At 41.4% G+C, this 18,311-nt stretch overlaps 1 protein-coding gene across 2 annotated transcripts in view; it reads left to right on the top strand.

Moving 5' to 3' along the window:
• The window catches only part of LOC124718906 (PHD finger protein 14), a 173,349-nt gene that overhangs the window by 143,769 nt on the left and 11,269 nt on the right, over positions 1–18,311 (top strand). Inside the window, exons 16-17 of one of the 2 annotated variants that reach the window (XM_047244554.1) lie at positions 4,550–4,658; positions 14,304–14,710. In XM_047244554.1, coding sequence (XP_047100510.1) covers positions 4,550–4,658; positions 14,304–14,324 — 130 coding nt within the window. In that variant the 3' untranslated portion in view covers positions 14,325–14,710. Of the gene's footprint in view, positions 1–4,549; positions 4,659–14,303; positions 14,711–18,311 lie in introns of those variants that run through there. The other variant, XM_047244553.1, reaches the window with a different exon arrangement.

The following is an 18,311-nucleotide window of genomic DNA, read 5'->3' as shown; positions in this document are numbered from 1 at the left end:
TCTTCACATACGATGATAATCCATAAACAGTTTCGTTGTGCTGTTTAAACTCTGGTTATGTGGGCACTAAACATCATGAAACAATGGAAAATCAGAAATGGAATAACAATAATACGAAATGGATATGTTGTTACTCAGTATGAGGGATGCTGAGGGACAGAAAGATACACACATAGAGAGAAGACTTTTAGATAGTTTATAATATCAGACAAAATTCTCCTTCAGATATAAGAAACCAGACACTGTACTGGAACGACCTTTTTAACATGGGTTAACCTCATAATTTATCCAGACATTCGTATCTAAGGTGACATACTTACTCTTCATCAGGTTGCAAGTTACATGCATAAAGATTCTGTATCACATACATCCAAGGATAGTTTAATACTGACCATTTCTTGTACAGGCATGCTTTCCGAAGTTTGGTGTTAATCTTTTGATGTACCAGGTAATTATTGATAATTTATCCAAACAAATTCTGAAACCATTCACATACGGATCCCTTGATTTTTCCCGACCCAAAGATTACATTTAACTGCCGTGCTCGTTACACTCTGTCAATTCAGATGGTCGTTACAGTCTGTCAAGTCAGATAGTCACAGTATCTTTGCTCTCTAAAAACACTAAATTGGCATATCATCCGTTTCTTTGGAAACATTGACCCATCAGTGTTAAATTTTCTTCTCTTATCAGAGAGATATTGGCCTATTACCCCACGATATTTCATATACTAGCACTTTTTTGTTGTAATTAATTTAATTTGTTTTTACCAGAGATCGTCGTCACTTCTGCTCAGTTGGATGAATAGTCTCTGGTACAAAATATCGTATTTTCAAACAGAATGGAAATTGTGTTTGAATTACAACATTCGCCTCACTGAAGTTTAAAAATGTTCTAACTCAAGATTGTTTTTTTGTCACCAAAAAAATTAAGACTCCAATTGCTCTCTTGTCTCAACTTTTTGAATCCAAAGATAATGTTTATCTCCTCATCAGCATCAATTTCAATCTCATAATTAATTGTGAACCTTTGTAAACTGGCAACATTTTTTCCAGTGCCACTTTTTCAAAAAATTCTCAAGAATTTTTGAAATGCATCAGAACATTGATATCTTCAAATCAACTTCAACAACTTCTCAAAAGTTTTATTTGGTCACAATGTGTGCAATGTCATATAACATTATAACAAGATAAGGTTACAACTCTTGATCTTTGAAGACCTCAAGATCAACTGACTGTTTTTTCCATACAAATTTCACACGCGCACACACACACACACACACACACACTCGGACTGTCATCCCCAGGCACTAACGATTTTATGCGACCACATTATAAAAGAGACACTGTAATGATGTGATGTATATTTTATTGATATATTGTACAGAATTTTCGTGATGTACAGTACATATATAACTGGAGTTTATATGTCATGGCAAAACTGTTTGTGGACTGTCGTCACATCTGAAGGTGGCAATACTTTGCTGGAACTGGTAATGGCAGCAGTAATTAGGCAATCCCAATAGAAGTGTCAGGTATTTAAACTCACTTCATCATGCAGATAATTTTTTTCACACCCGAATTCGTTGAACAGAAGTTTTATCCTTGAGAATAGTATCTGCACGACACAAACATTCGGCCGATGCACCGATGTGTTTCTGTATGCAGTAATCAAATGAAAATAAACCGAGCACTTTAATTTACTGGGTGACAATTTGAAAGCAAAAATGGCTAAAATAAATTATGCTTGTGCTTCAAACGTTACACATATTTTTCCTCTCCAATCAGCTCTCAGCTGCATACTAAATTGATTTTTTTTAAGAACACCTTATGTATTTTATACAACACTAGCAAACCTGGCAATGCTTTGCACTTGCTAAATATGTATGGGAGTTTTGATATCTGCCCTAATGTTCTTCTCCCTCCTCTCTCTGTCCAGATCACCCCCCCCCCCCCCTCCCTCCCCCGCCCCACTGTTTAAACATCTCCTCCTCCTCCTCCTCCTCCTCCACATTTCCCATTTACATATATTGAATGGTCATTAGAGCATCGAATAAAAATTTGAAATAAGTGGTCAAAGAGCTTATCGAGACTATTGGTAATAACTTATCCCCATTACATATTACATACATATTTATATATTAACAATGTTGTGAAAGTAGTTACTGCAACCCATATAGCAGAGATGCTGAGTTGCAGGTAGGCACAAAGAGACTGTTTGCAAGTAAGCTTTCGGCCAAAGAGGCATTCACCAAAAATAGACGAAATTTGCGTACTACACTCACACGAACGTGACTCGCAGTCACGTGACCAGAGTCTCCATTTGCCGAGACCAGACTGTGAGCAGCAGTGCGTGACGGGAGAAGCGAGCAGGTGGTCGAGGTAAGGATGTGGTCGGTGTGGGGACAAGGGGGGGGGGGGGGGAGAGAGCAGAGTAAGTGTTGGGGACAGTGAGTGCTACTCGTAGAGCATACAGGACCGAGGGTGGGATAGCCCGGTGCAGCTAGACAGAGGGCAGGGGAAGGGATTCACGTAAGAGGAGAGAAGTAAAAAAAAACTGTGGGTGTATCGGTGCAATAGAGGGCCATGTAGATCCGGAGTAGGAACACTGGAGGGGATACGTGTGTAAGGACAGGTCAAGGCCAGGAGGGTTACAAAAACATAGGATATACTGCAGGTATAGTTCCCACCTGCGCAGTTCAGAAAAGCTGGTGTCAGTAGGAAGAATCCAGATATCACAGGCTCCGAAGCAGTCATTGAAATGAAGAACGTCGTGTCGGGCAGCGTGCTGTGCGACCGGGCAGTCCGGCTGCCTCTCGGCCACAGTTTGTCGGCAGACGTAGGTTTTGTGTTAGCAGAAGAGCCAACACCGTGTTACGAGTGGAGGCCGAAATGCACGCGTTTTAGCTCAGGCAGGCTGGTGTGAGGAGGGAAGAACTATACTGACGTGAGGTCTGGAACATGACAAGGAATGAGAATTCAGAAATCAGACGTAATTAGTTTGATACTTAACTTTAATCCATTAATGATGAACGTCGCTCTTGACGATACATGATTCACAATATTGTCTGTTCAGAATTCATTCTAATTACTGAATATGGCGCCTTGCTAGGTCGTAGCAAATGACGTAGCTGAAGGCTATGCTAAACTGTCGTCTCTGCAAATGAGAGCGTATGTAGTCAGTGAGCCATCACTAGCAAAGTCGGCTGTACAACTGGGGCGAGTGCTAGGGAGTCTCTCTAGACCTGCCATGTGGCGGCGCTCGATCTGCAATCACTGATAGTGGTGAAACGTGGGTCCGACGTATACTAGCGGACCACGGCCGATTTAAAGGCTACCACCTAGCAAGTGTGGTGTCTGGCGGTGACACCACAGTACGTGGTGACAGACAGCTCGTCGGCTGATGTCCTCACGTAGAATGCGGAACAGTGATTGCAACTTGGCTGGTAGATCGTGTGATCGGATTCACAGCTAGCCCCGACTTTGACGCGATAGGTGATGCTCGTGACTGGACCGGAATAGGTGGTGGTGGGAGGATGTGCGAGGTTTGGTGGGTGGCGGAATACCAGTGTGGGAGGGGTGGGAAGTATTTTGGCAGGACATTCCTCATTTTAGGGCTCCTTTCCTGGACCTTCATTAGTCATTTTCCTTACACACCAACCCCCTTCCTGTTCCCATTCCAGCATTATACAGTCTTCTATTCCACTAATGTGCACACAATTTTTTTATTTCTCTCATTCCCTCCCCCCCTTTCCCCCTCCCCTCTGCCCGTAGCTGCCCTGCCCTCTCCCCACCTCATCCATGTATGCTTCCACAAGCAGCACTTAGCATCTACAACCCCTATCCTGGTATCCCCCCGTCACACATTGCCACGTGCAGTCGGGCCTCAACAGCCGACGACTAGTCGTGCGGGTGCGAGTTGCATTTGCGTGAGTGTGTCTATTTCCGAAGAAGACCTTTTTTGCCAAAAGCTTACTTGGCTGACAGTCTTTTTGTTGTGCTTATCAGCAACTCTCAGCATCTCCACTATATGTTGAGTAGCAACTATCCTTTTCATAATATTATCATTATTCCATCCTGGATTTTCATTTGTTTGATATTTATATATTACATATATTTAAAGATATGTAGTCTATGTCCATCTGAATGTTCATTAGACTATTGTGTAAACATTTGTAGTAATTTGATAAGAACTTTTTGAAATTTTTCCTAAGAAGAACTTGGTAACTTGTCTCGGTACACAAGTATAGATTTTTTTTGAAGAACACTGTTTACACTTTAATTGTAATATTGGTATCGACAGTGGAACACCTAATTCTGCTTTTTGTTTGTTACTGTATATAACAGGTCTTTAACATATTATGACATTCCGGAAAGAATATTCGACCTGATGTTTGTATTTTCGTGAATGATGTCTCCCGGACATAAATTTGTGAATATAGAACATTTCAGTGAGATATAATTGAATAATCGCTAAAAACATTAAATATATATGTCGGTTCGATTGCATCTCGGCTAAATTGTGTATCTCATTTACATTTTTCCCACAGATGTGACGAGTGCCTCAAGTGTTTCCATTTCACGTGCCTGGACCCGCCGGTGAAGAAGTCACCGAAGAGGCGCGGGTACTCTTGGCACTGTGCCGATTGTGACCCGACGGTAAGCTCGTAGTTTGCTAACAAGCAGATATTGCTGTGAAATTTTGTAATGTAGTTTTATTATTGCAATGGCAGCAGTTTCCCGTGGATGCAAAATGGCAGCACGGGCCTTTGGATCGCAGTTGTGACAATTTATAGTTCCTCAGTATATTTTTGATAGAATTTTGGTGAAGGAGGACTGGATGCAATTGACAGTTTGCAAATTTGTCGCCGATTACCCTTCACGAAATGGCACAAAAAGTGGTAGAGGAGACACTCTGAGGGCTCTTCGATTGCCACTTCTCGCTACACCGTTCGCTATTTACAAAACCTGTTTCCATTTCTATTCGAGGCCTTAATTCTATTTTGTTTTTATTTGCAAATAATACTTGTGGAGAGCTGAGCAGAGTGATTCATTGAGAAATGGCAGATGTATTGTCTATAGGTGGATTTGGAGGATATGGAATCAGTCTTATTTAGGTTCTCCACTAAATAAACTGTGTTACACATTCCTAAAGAACTAAAGAACGTAGTACTAGTCAGAATTAAATGAAGAGTTCCTATAATGATATGCCTGGAAACCGATGCCTGCTGAAATATTGGCCAATCTGTCCTCTTGCTCTCATCTGTCTGTGATTTAGGAGCAGACATTGTAGGCAGTGCCACCTGTGGTTACCAAACATCCTGATGCATCGTTCCATCGTTCTTCACGGTGACTCGCGTACTCGGCTGGTTCTGTTTAGATCGAGCCGTGCGCATATGTCATATTCTCCTGTAATGTCGGCCAGTTGTCTGTGGGTTGGGCATACACAGATGCCTGTAAATGACCTGCAGTCAGAAAAGTAACTGATGTACGGTCAGTGAACGGTGAGCTGTGTGACGGGATCTGCTCGACCACTAAATATCGGGATGAGATGCTGTCACACAGTCTGTAGAAAATGGGGTCGTATCTTACCCTTTATTGACTATGGTCGTTGTCTTTATGTGCGGGTAACATTCTCCAGTAGTGCCGGTAACTCACTGCGCAGAAGTTGTCGGTGTGTGTCATCTGTCAAATCTGTTTGATAAAGTATTCGGCCCTAAGATTCTGTCACTGACCATTCCCGTCCGTACGTCGATACTGGAGTGATCCCGATGCCTCACCTTCGCGATCTCGTGAGCATTTCTCTTTGTCCACACGCAAGTGTTGTGGTAATTTATTATTTCGTCTCTTGTGAACCTTCCCTTGACTATAAATGAAATGCAGGCTGTGAACTGTGGATCTTAAATGACCCATGTCCAAGTATTGGTTTCCAGGCATATCATTATAGAAACTTTTCTTGTAGTTTTGACCAATACTAGCTCCTGTGACACGTTGTTTAAAAAACAGTTTGTGTATTGCCAGTTTCACTAAACAACTATCGCCGAGTTCCTTCCAAAGACACAGCCCAGGTAGCCGGTATTCTCACCTCTCCCTCTGCAGCTGATTGAGGTGGCACAGTGGTAACACACACACTGGACTGCATTCGGGAGGGCAGTAGTTCGAATCTGTGTCTGCCCGATCCTCAAAATTTCAGTTTTCCGCAGTTCCCCAAATCCTTCGAGGCAGATGCTGGAGTAGCCTACCCAAGTTGAAACGGCCAATTTTGTTTCCTGTCTTTACGCATTCTCGTTGTCAGTGGGACATTAAACCCTAATCTTCCGTACTGCCTTCTCCTTCCATCGCAACAGCTTTGGGATCGACTTTTTAAAACCGTCTGTAACATAGTGTAGGTTCTACACCTACATCCATACTCCGCAAGCCACCTGACGGTGTGTGGCGGAGGGTCGGTATGCCTCTGTGTGGGCTCTAATCTCTCTGATTTTATCTTCACGGTCTCTTCGCGAAATATACGTAGGAGGGAGCAATATACTGCTCGACTCCTCGGTGAAGGTATGTTCTCGAAATTTCAACAAAAGCCCCTACTGAACTACTGAGCGTCTCTCCTGCAGAGTCTTCCACTGAAGTTAGTCTATCATTTCCGTAACGCTTTCGCGATTACTAAATGATCCTGTAACGAAGCGCGCTGCTCTCTGTTGGATCTTCTGTATCTCTTCTATCAGTCCTATCTGGTACAGATCCCACACTGCTGAGCAGTATTCAAGCAGTGGGCGAACAACTGTATTGTAACCTACTTCTTTTTTTTTCGGACTGCATTTCCTTAGGATTCTCCCAATGAATCTCATTCTGGCATCTGCTTTATCGACGATCAACTTTATATGATCATTCCATTTTAAATCACTCCTAATGCCTACTCTCAGATAATTTATGGAATTAACTGCTTCCAGTTGCTGACCTGCTATTTTGTAGCTAAATGATAAGGGATCTATCTTTCTATGTATTCGCAGCACATTACACTTGTCTAGATTGAGATTCAATTGCCATTCCCTGCACCAGGTTAGGGACCCAGATGTCGTCACAGCCTACATCCATTCACTATGGTGGGCCCCCATTTGTGAATTTCAAAATTGATGCATAGCGTAGTGATTAAGTTGCTCGGCTCCTGTGATAAAGATCCCGGGTTTGTGTCCTGTCAGCTGCTATCTACCTTTTTTTAAATATATTTATCGAAATAACTGTCATTGCGATTTTTATAAACTAATTGTTTTGAATATAAGTTTTTTTTCTAATCCTTTGCTGTGTCATTTTAATTGTATTAATTTTTTATTTACCCTCTGTATTCCTTCCTTTTAACCTTTTTCATTTGGAATCTTTTGTACGATTTCAGTTATTTTTATTTATCTCTCGTAATATTTAAAAACATAAATTCTTCTCACATCAGGAATAAAATAATTCAGACAAAGGTGTAAGGCAATGAGGATTTTATAAGTAAAACAAAATTTGAGCAAAGTGGGTAGAACAACTGCAATAATGTGACTGTTCTTGTTGTTGCTGTCTTCAGTCCTGAGACTGGTTTGGTGCAGCTCTCCATGCTACTCTATCCTGTGCAAGCTTCTTCATCTCCCAGTACTTACTGCAACCTACATCCTTCTGAATCTGCTTAGTGTATTCATCTCTTGGTCTCCCTCTACGATTTTTACCCTCCAATACTAAATTGGTGATCCCTTGATGCCTCAGAACATGTCCTACCAACCGGTCCCTTCTTCTTGTCAAGTTGTGCCACAAACTCCTCTTCTCCCCAATTCTATTCAATACCTCCTCATTAGTTATGTGATCTACCCATCTAATCTTCAGCATTCTTCTGTAGCACCACATTTCGGTAGCTTCTATTCTCTTCTTGTCTAAACTATTTATCGTCCATGTTTCACTTCCATACATGGCTACAGTCCATACGAATACTTTCAGAAATGACTTCCTGACACTTAAATCTATACTCGATGTTAGCAAATTTGTCTTCTTCAGTAACGCTTTCCTTGCCATTGCCAGTCTACATTTTATATCCTCTCTACTTCGACCATCATCAGTTATTTTGCTCCCCAAATAGCAAAACTCCTTTACTACTTTAAGTGTCTCATTTCCTAATCTAATACCCTCAGCATCACCCGACTTAATTCGACTACATTCCATTATCCTCATTTTGCTTTTGTTGATGTTCATCTTATATCCTCCTTCCAAGACACTGTCCATTCCATTCAACTGCTCTTCCAAGTCCTTTGCTGTCTCTGACAGAATGTGACTAGAAATATAAAATAGTGAAATGAAAGAAACTGAAGTAAATTCACACAGCCAAAGACTCCAAATGAAGAAAGGAAGGCAAAATGGGAGCAAATAACAAGTTTTGCGATGATTAAAGTGATGCAGCAAAGGCTTAAAAATGAAAAAGTAATTACATTCAACCCAATTAATTGAATAAAGATAGTGATTACTTTTTTGTCAGTTAGTCACAAATGAGAGCCAGCTAGGGTGAAAGAATGCCGGGTACGATATCTGGGACCGGCGGCCTAAGCTGCACCAGTGTACAGGCGGTGTCAAAAAAGTGAGCGCTACCTCTGGGGAGCTCTCCTAGTAAGTTCTCGACACACTCATACTGCAGTTCTTGCTGAGTGTGGCGAACAGCAGCCAGGTTTGTGGGCGTATCGATCAGGTGTGTATCTGACCCCACACTTCACCCCAAAGATGGTTGACAAGGTTCAGGTGATATCAGTACAGCGATTTTCTTAGAACACAGATGCTGTAGCCTTACTTTTGTGGACTGGAGCATTGTTGTGATAACAAAGAAAAAGTTAAATTTGAAACTGTTAGAGTAGTATGAGAAGCACACTATGTAAGTACTTGTGACTTTCTTCCTCTGAACCTAAGGTAATAGTCAGAGTGTAAACTAGGAGAAACAACTAGAAATGACTGTAGAAAATCTAGATGTATATTTATTCTTTTTAGCGGTGGTAGTGGTGGCAATCTTCGGATCGAAACTTTTGATGCAGCTCTCCGTGCTAGTTTATGCTGTACAAGCCTCTTCATCTGCAAACAACTTTCGCACATCACATCCGTTTGAACTTGCTTACTGTAGTCGAGTCTTGGTCTGGCTCTCCAATTTTTTACCCCCTCCAATGCCAGATTAGCCATTCCTTGATGTCTCAACCCTCTGCAAAGCACTGTGAACTGTGTGACATAGTGTACCTTTCATCGTACTATATTCTGAGGTTACTTCTCAATCTGTTCAGTGAAGGACTGTGGGAAGAATTGACTGTTCCTATAGTTCTTGTCTGATTGTATCTGCACAATCCCTGCGAGACTGAAGGATATTAACAGTTTCACCCAAAGAACAGTTCTCAAAGTTTTATGAATAGTAGTCACAAGATGTGTGGCATTTTTTTTTCAGGTGTCTGCCCCTTGAAATTTCCGTTACACTCTCCCACTATTTGAATGAACTCGTGTATTCCCACCACCTTTCTCTGTAGGGACAAGACGTGTTCTGTCGGCCCTACCTGATAGGGATCCCACAATTCCCCGTATCTGACTGCCAAATTGTAGCCTGCCGTTAAGTGAAACTGTGTTGTCATTAAACTGAAAATGCTCACACATTGTAATACTGTCATTTACTGTAGAGTTGAGGCATTACAACGATCAGTATGCGTACTGCTCGTCCCCTCTCTTAATGCTGCCACCATTCTGGAGATCTGAGAACTTTTCATCGAGGGGATAGTTTTCTCTGTGCGTAATTTTTTGGATAGAGTGCTACAGGTAAACACAGCATCTGCACGTAAACCGTGCCGCAGCATCTCTACATCTACACCTACATCCGTGCTCTGCAAGCCACCAGAAAGTACGTGACAGAGGGTACGTTCCACTGTACCAGTTATTGGGTTTTTTCTCCATACTGTTGACGTTTGGAGCAGAGGAAGTGTGATCGAATGCCTCTGTGTGCTGTAGTTAGTCTTGTCCTCACACTCACCGAGTGAGCAACACGTAGGGGGCTGTAGGATATTCCCAGAGACACCATCCAAAGCCAGTTCTCAAAACTTTGTTAGTAGACTTGCTCGGGATAGTTTACGTCTGTCTTTGATAGTCTGCAAGTTCAGTTTCTTCGGTTCACTGTAACACTCTCTCGTGGGTCCAATGAACCTGTGACCATTCGTACAGTCCAGTATTCAACCGATAAACCGATGTCTACCACCTGCTCTATCCACAACTGAGCTCATGTGATATTACGTTTGATATCCGTAGAAAGTTTTACACATAGGTATTTGTACGAGTTGGCTATTATAGTCACAGGACAGTGCATTTTTCCGTTTTGTGAAGTGCACAGTTCTACATGTCTGAACATTTGCCAATCTTTGCACCACTTTGAAATCTTGTCAACTCTGACTGAATATTTATGGAGCTTCTTTCAGACGGTACTTCATTATAGATCACTGGATCATCTGCAAAAAGCCTGGCATTAATATCAATCGTGTCTGTAAGATTGTTAATATACAACATGAAGAACGAGGGTCCCAACACATTTGTACTTTTGACAAGAAGTGTAAGTGTGACACTGAGCCAAATACTTTTTGGAAATTGAGAAATACTGCATCTACCTGACTCCCTCGATCCAAAGCTTTCAGTACGTCACGTGAGAAAAGTGCGAGTCGGATTTCACGCGATCGATGTTTTACGAATCCTTGCTATATGCGTGGAGTAGGTCATTCTGTTTGAGATACCTCATTATGTTTAAACTCATAATTATTTTGATTAAGAATTAGTTTGTATCATATTTTATTTCAATTCTACAACAAATCAGTGTCAAAGACATTGGACAGTAGTTTTGTGGATCACTTGTAGACGGATTTTGCGTGTTCTTTCTTCCAACCACTAGGCAACACAACTGACACTAATACTGATTTCACTCATTGTTTTCAAGTGGCCAGAGCAGGAAACAGTTTGGGCGTGTCATGGGGGGTTGGAGACCTATAGCACACTGACGACACGGCACAGTATTATGTGGTTGTTTTTTTGCACAGGATTTCACACGTCCACTTTCTTACATACTCACCCTGTCTGCCAATTCAGAGGCCCCAGATTTTAGTAGTTGTTGCAAGTTCTATCCAATGTGCACCGTCCTCCCTTCCCCTCGCCCTCCCTTCCTTTCCCCTGTAATATTGTTCTCCTTCTCCACGTTGTTTATCACGTTTCATCCTTCTTAAATCCTCTATTGAATTTTCTTGCTTACCAGATTTTTCACCCACTCTGGCCACTGTTTCCTTTTTTTTCACTCCTCCAGCACCTATCACCTTTGTCCCACCTACACTTGTAGAGAGATATTTTATTGTCTTTATTGACCCCTAGCTTAAACCATACAACAAGCTCATACTTGCAAAATATGAGATATTGATAGAAAAATTGGTGTTCGAATATTTGTTTCTTTGCACAAACATACACATTTAAATTCAATTGTTATAGAGCACTTCTCTGCAATCCACTGTCAGTGATATGTCAGTCTTATGTGTGGATACTTGTAGTTATACTCTATCCTCTCTGGAATTCTCACTTCTCAGTTGCCACTTGTAACATCTCCATTTTCCACACCTCATTGACTGCTTGCGCCTATTTTCAATTTTCTCTTGTGCCCCAATTTTCTCTTGTATCCTATTGTCTCTTATTTTATCTCATGTGTGTACAGGTCATTTGGCCAGTTTCGCATTTTGTCCCATTTTGTTTCTGAATGCTCCAATTCTGAGGGCCCCACCATTCCGTGCCGAGGTCACCGAGTAACACGTGGTCATTCTCCGGCCTCCGCTGTGCGCTCTGACAGCGTCGGGCCACATTGAGTGTGGTCGATAGAAAAGTTGCTTTACCAGTCAGTGTGCATATTCTGAGAGGCAGCCAGAATGGGCAGCTAGTCCTTTCCCGACAACAGGCCCATATATTTGATTTTTTAACATTATAGTGCAGTAAGGTGCCGTCTTGTCAGTTTTCCCATTTCTGTTTACTACTGGCAGTGGACGTTTCTGTAGAATCTTAACAAGAAGTTGACAAGAGGACCCTCTGAATCCATTGGGCAAACCCCCCCGCCCCCTACAAGTTTTCCAAATAAATGTCAGGAGCAAAGTTGCGGTGGCATAATTCCTGCCGTGCCTGAGCCTGTGCGGATGCTTGCCCTCTAAATCTGTAAATCTCACTACCTTTCCCCTTTCCTCTCTCACAGTGTCAAAGGTTTAATAAAATTTCCTCAGGCTTCTGCCTGCACCGAGCGATCGAAATTCGACACTCTTTCAGCCGAATACTCCTCGACCATAGTCGAGTCGCTACTTCCGCCTCGGACATAGCGGACGGCACCGTCCTCGCACTGCCACACCGTCGGACACGGCAACTACTCTGGTACTGAGCCCGACTCGCGTCTCGCGACAGCCAGATCCTGTGCACTACCGTGTGGGACCCCGTCCTTTATGACCGCGTCTGCGAGGCTGTGTACTGTGCAGTAGTCGCGGCAAGAGCTCGAGGTGTATTCCTCTTCAGAGATAGTACAGTAAAAGAAACTGTAGAAATTAAAATTTCCGGAAACATTCGACATCCCCAGTAATGTGCAGCCGAGTACGGTGTGGGGTGCTGTCGTCACAAAGTTGGAGAAGGTGCATCGACAGCGCGGTTCCTGTAGCTGTAGACTGGCGACGGGCCCAGTAATGTGACCCCCACAGCACCGATAATTACCACTCGGAAATGATCAGAGGATATCAATGCCTTGCCAGATAAAGGCGCACTTTAGGCCACTGCTGCTGCAAGTTTTCTAGTGTCGCGTACCCAGATTTCATTAGATTGCAGTCGTAGCAGTCTTTTCGCCGACTCGGTCGTCTCCTATCTCTCGGAATCTGGCAAAGAATTTCCTCGGTCCAAATATTGCAAATATGTGAGCAAAGACTCTGAGAGTTTAAGCTACTGCTGACGAACTGAAAAGAGGTTGTTAAACCGTTAACCCGTTTCTTTCACCTGCCGTGCAGTTCAGTACCCGAGTATCGGACTGTAAATGCGGAGGTCCGGTACGGGATTTCGATTCTCGGTCGGCTCTGGTGGTTGTCCCTCCTTTCACATCTGGCAACGATCGATGTGACAAGTTACACTACTGTTCAGTTTTCACACTAAAGTGTTGTTCGCCCGACAAGTAGCTTAGCAGTTCACTTCAAAGTTTGGAGGGAAGGCGGGGGCATACCACCTGCAGTATCACTGAGCCTACCGGAGCACTGCAAGTGGAGGACCGCTTTACATTTGTTATTACGTAGGAGCTTCTTCCGTCTTTGTCAGAAGTTCAGAGTTTATATACTTCTTCATAAAGAAGCGAGGTAGGTATCACAGTGAGCAAGAAAATTTCATCATAAATAAATGTGGACTACCTGTGTGAAACGGACATTGTGGCATGTAGCAGTTTGATGTCTTACATGTAAAAATAAGTAACTCTTAATAGAAGGATTAAATATGTCTACTCTAGTACTTCAGTCCACATCTTCCTGGCAAATTAAAGATTTTGATGGAATTGTGTTATATTGATTGACAGTAAAATGTAAGAATTGCAAATAACTCTGTTTCTGTGAAATTCGTGAAAGAAGTCATTTTTCTGCATAAGGCCATTTTATACTTTAAATGAGCTCTTTATTTCCTGTAGAATTGGCTGGTGTAAATGAATTGATTTTAAGAGGCTGACCGAGCCGTATGCTAGTAATATGACCGTACCCACAGTCTGGTTATACTTTTTTTTTGTTCTAGGTATTTCATATAGTTGAGTGTAAGTCATTACGCCATTGTACAATAATGTGGGGCTCCATTGCATAATGTCGTTGCTGTTGTGCTGTGTGGATCACGAGATGCTGGCAGATGGAAGAGCACAACTTAAACTCTCGATAATGCCCGAGGTGCCGAAATTAGCTAATTGTCGGTGAAATAAAGTGTTTTATTTCAAATAAAAAATGGCCTCTTACGGGAAAATTACTTTTGTTGAGGAATGTAATGTGCTGCAGACCTGAGCGTAAAAGACTGCAAATTAGTTGACTGGGGCTGTTTCCAAATAGAGTAACAGTATTTTTCTTTGGGCTTATTACATTTTTAAAAAATGTTATAAAATATTTCTTATTGGTAACTAACCTATAATAATTGACAAAGACTGAAAGAGATTATGAAATTGTTTTTCTTTGTAAACGAGTAGCATCAGCCAGTGTATTTGTGTATTGTGATTGTCATATTTAAGTAATATGGAAACAGCGCATTGATTTTCTTATGCAGGAAGCCAGTTGTGATGCCTGACACAAAAACTGCACAATCGGCCTCTCTCGGAATATACTGGAAACCTATATTCCACAGTATTTGATGTGTTCCACAATATGTTTAGCTTAGTACACAGTGCTACTCTGCAGGATATGCCCTTCTTTTATTTTTTTATATCCTCGTGTGAATGTCATCAGCCTGTATTTGCAGAAAGGTTACCCGTGCTGTAAAACAAAATCAATCGTGTGAAGAATTAAAACCAGAAGGATTTTTGTTAACACGAGGAAGAAAATGTTTGTGGTTAGAATAAACTGTTTTGTTTATAATTTTAAAATATTGTTCCATTACATGAGTTCATGGTAGCTTTGAACATTTATTTTTACTTTGTGTGTATTCATCCTGTTGGACAAGATGCTATATGATACAAATATACTGATCTTGCCTTCTAGAATCTCTTGTATAACAAGAATAAACAAATCTAAAACAAATTAAATTTCTTCTTACATGCTGTAAGTACACCTCATTCTCCACAGCACTTTTTTCCATCAGAAACATAGTAATGATATAAAAACATTATGTTTTTATTGTAGACATTGCGCAGAGAGGTCACAGCAGTGTGCTGAGAAACTATTACTCATCTGTTATTGATTTTTCAACAGTGGCTCAACAAAATGGAACAGAAAATTAGGAATGGAGACTATTTTTGTGATTTGTGTTGTGTTCCTGGTGCCTGTCTTATAATATGACGAAGAAGAACATTTCCATTTCATTGAGTCTGTGAGAGAGATTTTTGAACAGGAGTTTCGTCACATTAATGGTCTGTGTTCACAAACAACTCCAGTGTAGTAATCATGATACTGTACAATTTCTTGTTACTCTTATCTGAGTACTTTTATTCAACATAAATTTTGTTCTTGCTGCTTCACTTTCAACAGTTTAACAGTCTCTCACATGTCGAATGAATGGTTGTTTTGCTGACTCAACCAAGGATGGGGAAGAACATTCCATACACAAAAACGAGGACATTATCTCACACACACACACACACACACACACACAAAAAAAAACCTCTGCCATTGTGTGGCATGTGATATTATCTTTGTTTCTTGTTTTGAATAACCATACCAAGATCATGGATAGAGTGATATGCAATTGGCCAAAGAGATGTTAATATTTATTTGCCTCTTTGATTATTTTACAAAATATTAGACATGCCAAAATGCACAGGAGAATACATAAGTCTCTTACAAATGTAATTACACTAAAGCCATATCTTAGAAATTTATATTGTATTTCACTGTCAACACATACACACAGTTTTTATATACGTAAGATGACAAACAGAAAAGGATGTAAAGGAATGTTGTGTGTGATAAGGGAAAAGAGAATGAACTGCTGGGGAAGGGAGTAATGAAACATCAGAAGTAGAGGAAAGTGGGAAGTTTGTTACCATTACAGCAGTGGTGCTGACTGCAAAAGTTGGTTCGTATGGCAGAACACTCGGACTGTTCCTTATGGCGTATCCAAAACAGAACACGAGGTGGCAGGTTTTTCAGGTAAAAAATACGCTTATTTTTCCACGTAGTCACCTTTTACCTCAGTACACTTCAACCAACACACGTCCTGCAAATAGATTCTACCCTCAAATTGTGACTGTGGACAGTCTGAACATTATCCGACTACAGCTACAATAATTTTCTCACTGGACTCGAAGTGTTACCCAGCCACAATTTTCTAAAAATGAGTCAACAACTCTTTATATGAGCCGTATCTGGTCGATACGGTGGATGTTCCTAAAATTTGTTCTTTGTATCTCTTGGGTCAAAGCCCCTTCTGTGGATTTGGGAAATGTAACTACGGATGCTGTTGCAGTCACATAGGTAATATTACTTTATTTTCCCAAACCATTTCAGTCCCACAAAAACTAGTTTGAGAATGTTAAGTAATATTTCGTGAGGGACTGGCGACTGCTGTCTGCAGCCACAGTGCTCTTCGGTATCCTTCACACTGATCTAAACTCTGTTGTCAGAGTCCTTTAGGTGTAACTGTCTACACAACATCCTGTAGCTGCGTCGTGCCAGCACTGGCTTCCACACACAACTCCTGGATTACCAGTTCTTCTAAGTTCCACAGATGTCCACTGGGCCCTACGAATCCATTTAATCTTCACTCTTACCAGCATTCCTCATCCTAGGTTTTTCTTCCTTCTGGTTACATACAATTATTCAAACTAACTATATATACATCATGTGTGTGTGTGTGTGGAGGGGGGGTTCGCTAGTCATTCGTTCATTGTGTAAACACACAGGTATTATGCTGGATGCTTATAATTAAAATTAAACTTTCCCCACTTTAACACATTATAACACAAAAACTAATTACTGTACAAGCATTAAACTTGGTAGCATTAATGCTGAGGGCATGGGGAAAGGAAAAAATGTAGAATCAATTCAACTGAAACACTTTCAATGTGGTGTTACAGTACATATCATGCCATTACTGCTACAAAAGAGGCTCAGTACGGCGCCCATCAGCATCCACAAGATTCTGAAACCGCAGAATTGCATTCTGCACAGCAGAACAAATCGTGTCCGTAGCAATGCTGGCTACCCCTCTCGATCTGCTGTGCTTCAGATCAGCATATGTGTGAATGGTCCCCTTCAGGTAGACAACCTAAATCGCAGGGAGGGAGATCAGACGATCGTGCCAGCCGAGCATTTGGAGATGATCGACTGATAATTCCTTGCGATCAAATGTTTTCAGTTCCCATTGGAGAGGCACGTCCTTTCGTCTACTAAACGCAGGGTTTTGCGGTGCGGTTGCAAAACACAGACACTAAACTTATTACAGTGAACAGAGACGTCAGTGAACGAACGGACAGATCATAACTTTGCGAAAATAAAGAAAGTAAACTTTTTCACTCGAGGGAAGACTTGAACCAAGGACCTCTTGTTCCGCAGCTGCTCACGCTAACTACGGCGCTCCTGAGCTCACACTATCCTTGATGTTGGCTATCTTGTGCATGGACTACTCAGTCTGTATATTTTGCTTACTTTTTTTCATAGTTCCACACAACTTCTTCCTGTTTTCTCGATTAATCTGTGTTCAGTTTTTCAAGGCCTATACACTGTGCCAACGTATAACTAAATCTGAATGGGGTGCAATGGGGAGGTTCCCTTGTGAGTAAGATTCTCCTTATAGAGAGTTCGGAATGAACATAGAATAAATGTCATCTCCGATAGTGCAGTGGTAATGTATTTAAAAAATGTTAAACTGTAAATAAATACAGACTGAATAAATCATAAAAACATTAACATTAATCCTAAAAACAGTTTAAATTAAATTAACAAGCCCAATAAAATAAAATTAATACAAGTTAAGAGCACTGAAGAATAGCCTGAAAATGTATTACATACTTCTGGTATGACGATTTCTTTTGCTGTAGAGGTGGTGTACATATTATAAAACTACAGACTATGTGGAGTACATAGGCAGTCAGAGTAAATAAATAAAAACAGTGAAAAAGGAGGAATAGAACTGAGCAGTGCGGGAAGAATTGGAGAAATGTGAGAACTAAGCGAAATTTAGAAGAGGGGAGGTATTGAGCTGTGTTTCATCACTTTCTGTCTTGTCGATTGCTGGGTCTTTCACTGCAGGCCGAGCTTCTGGCCCGTGGAGTGCACAGGACTGTGGCTCCCGCTCAGTGCGTGCTCGGCAAGTCTAGAGGCAGAATTCTGCAACCTCGTGCTGTGTTTTTTGTCTGTTTTACACCTTTATAAAACCTATCACAATAAGGAGAAGTAATTTTGTACCTACCATTGTCGGCTGGCAATTTGGTCGTATTTTCACTACTGAAAAAACACTGCACTGTGTTGTAGGAATCCTATACTGGCAGGCTACACTACGTGACACCTCTCCTAGGTACAGGATCGTACACAGTCTTCTGCACAAACACTGGAAGGAGAATAGAGGAGGTGTTCAATTTGTAGTTTTTCTTCATACACAAGATGCAGCAACTTTCTACCT

Source organism: Schistocerca piceifrons, chromosome 10, assembly GCF_021461385.2.
Source record: "Schistocerca piceifrons isolate TAMUIC-IGC-003096 chromosome 10, iqSchPice1.1, whole genome shotgun sequence".
NCBI lineage: Eukaryota > Metazoa > Arthropoda > Insecta > Orthoptera > Acrididae > Schistocerca > Schistocerca piceifrons.
Note: the sequence above shows the minus strand (reverse complement) of the source record. Positions and strands in the feature narration are given on the sequence as shown.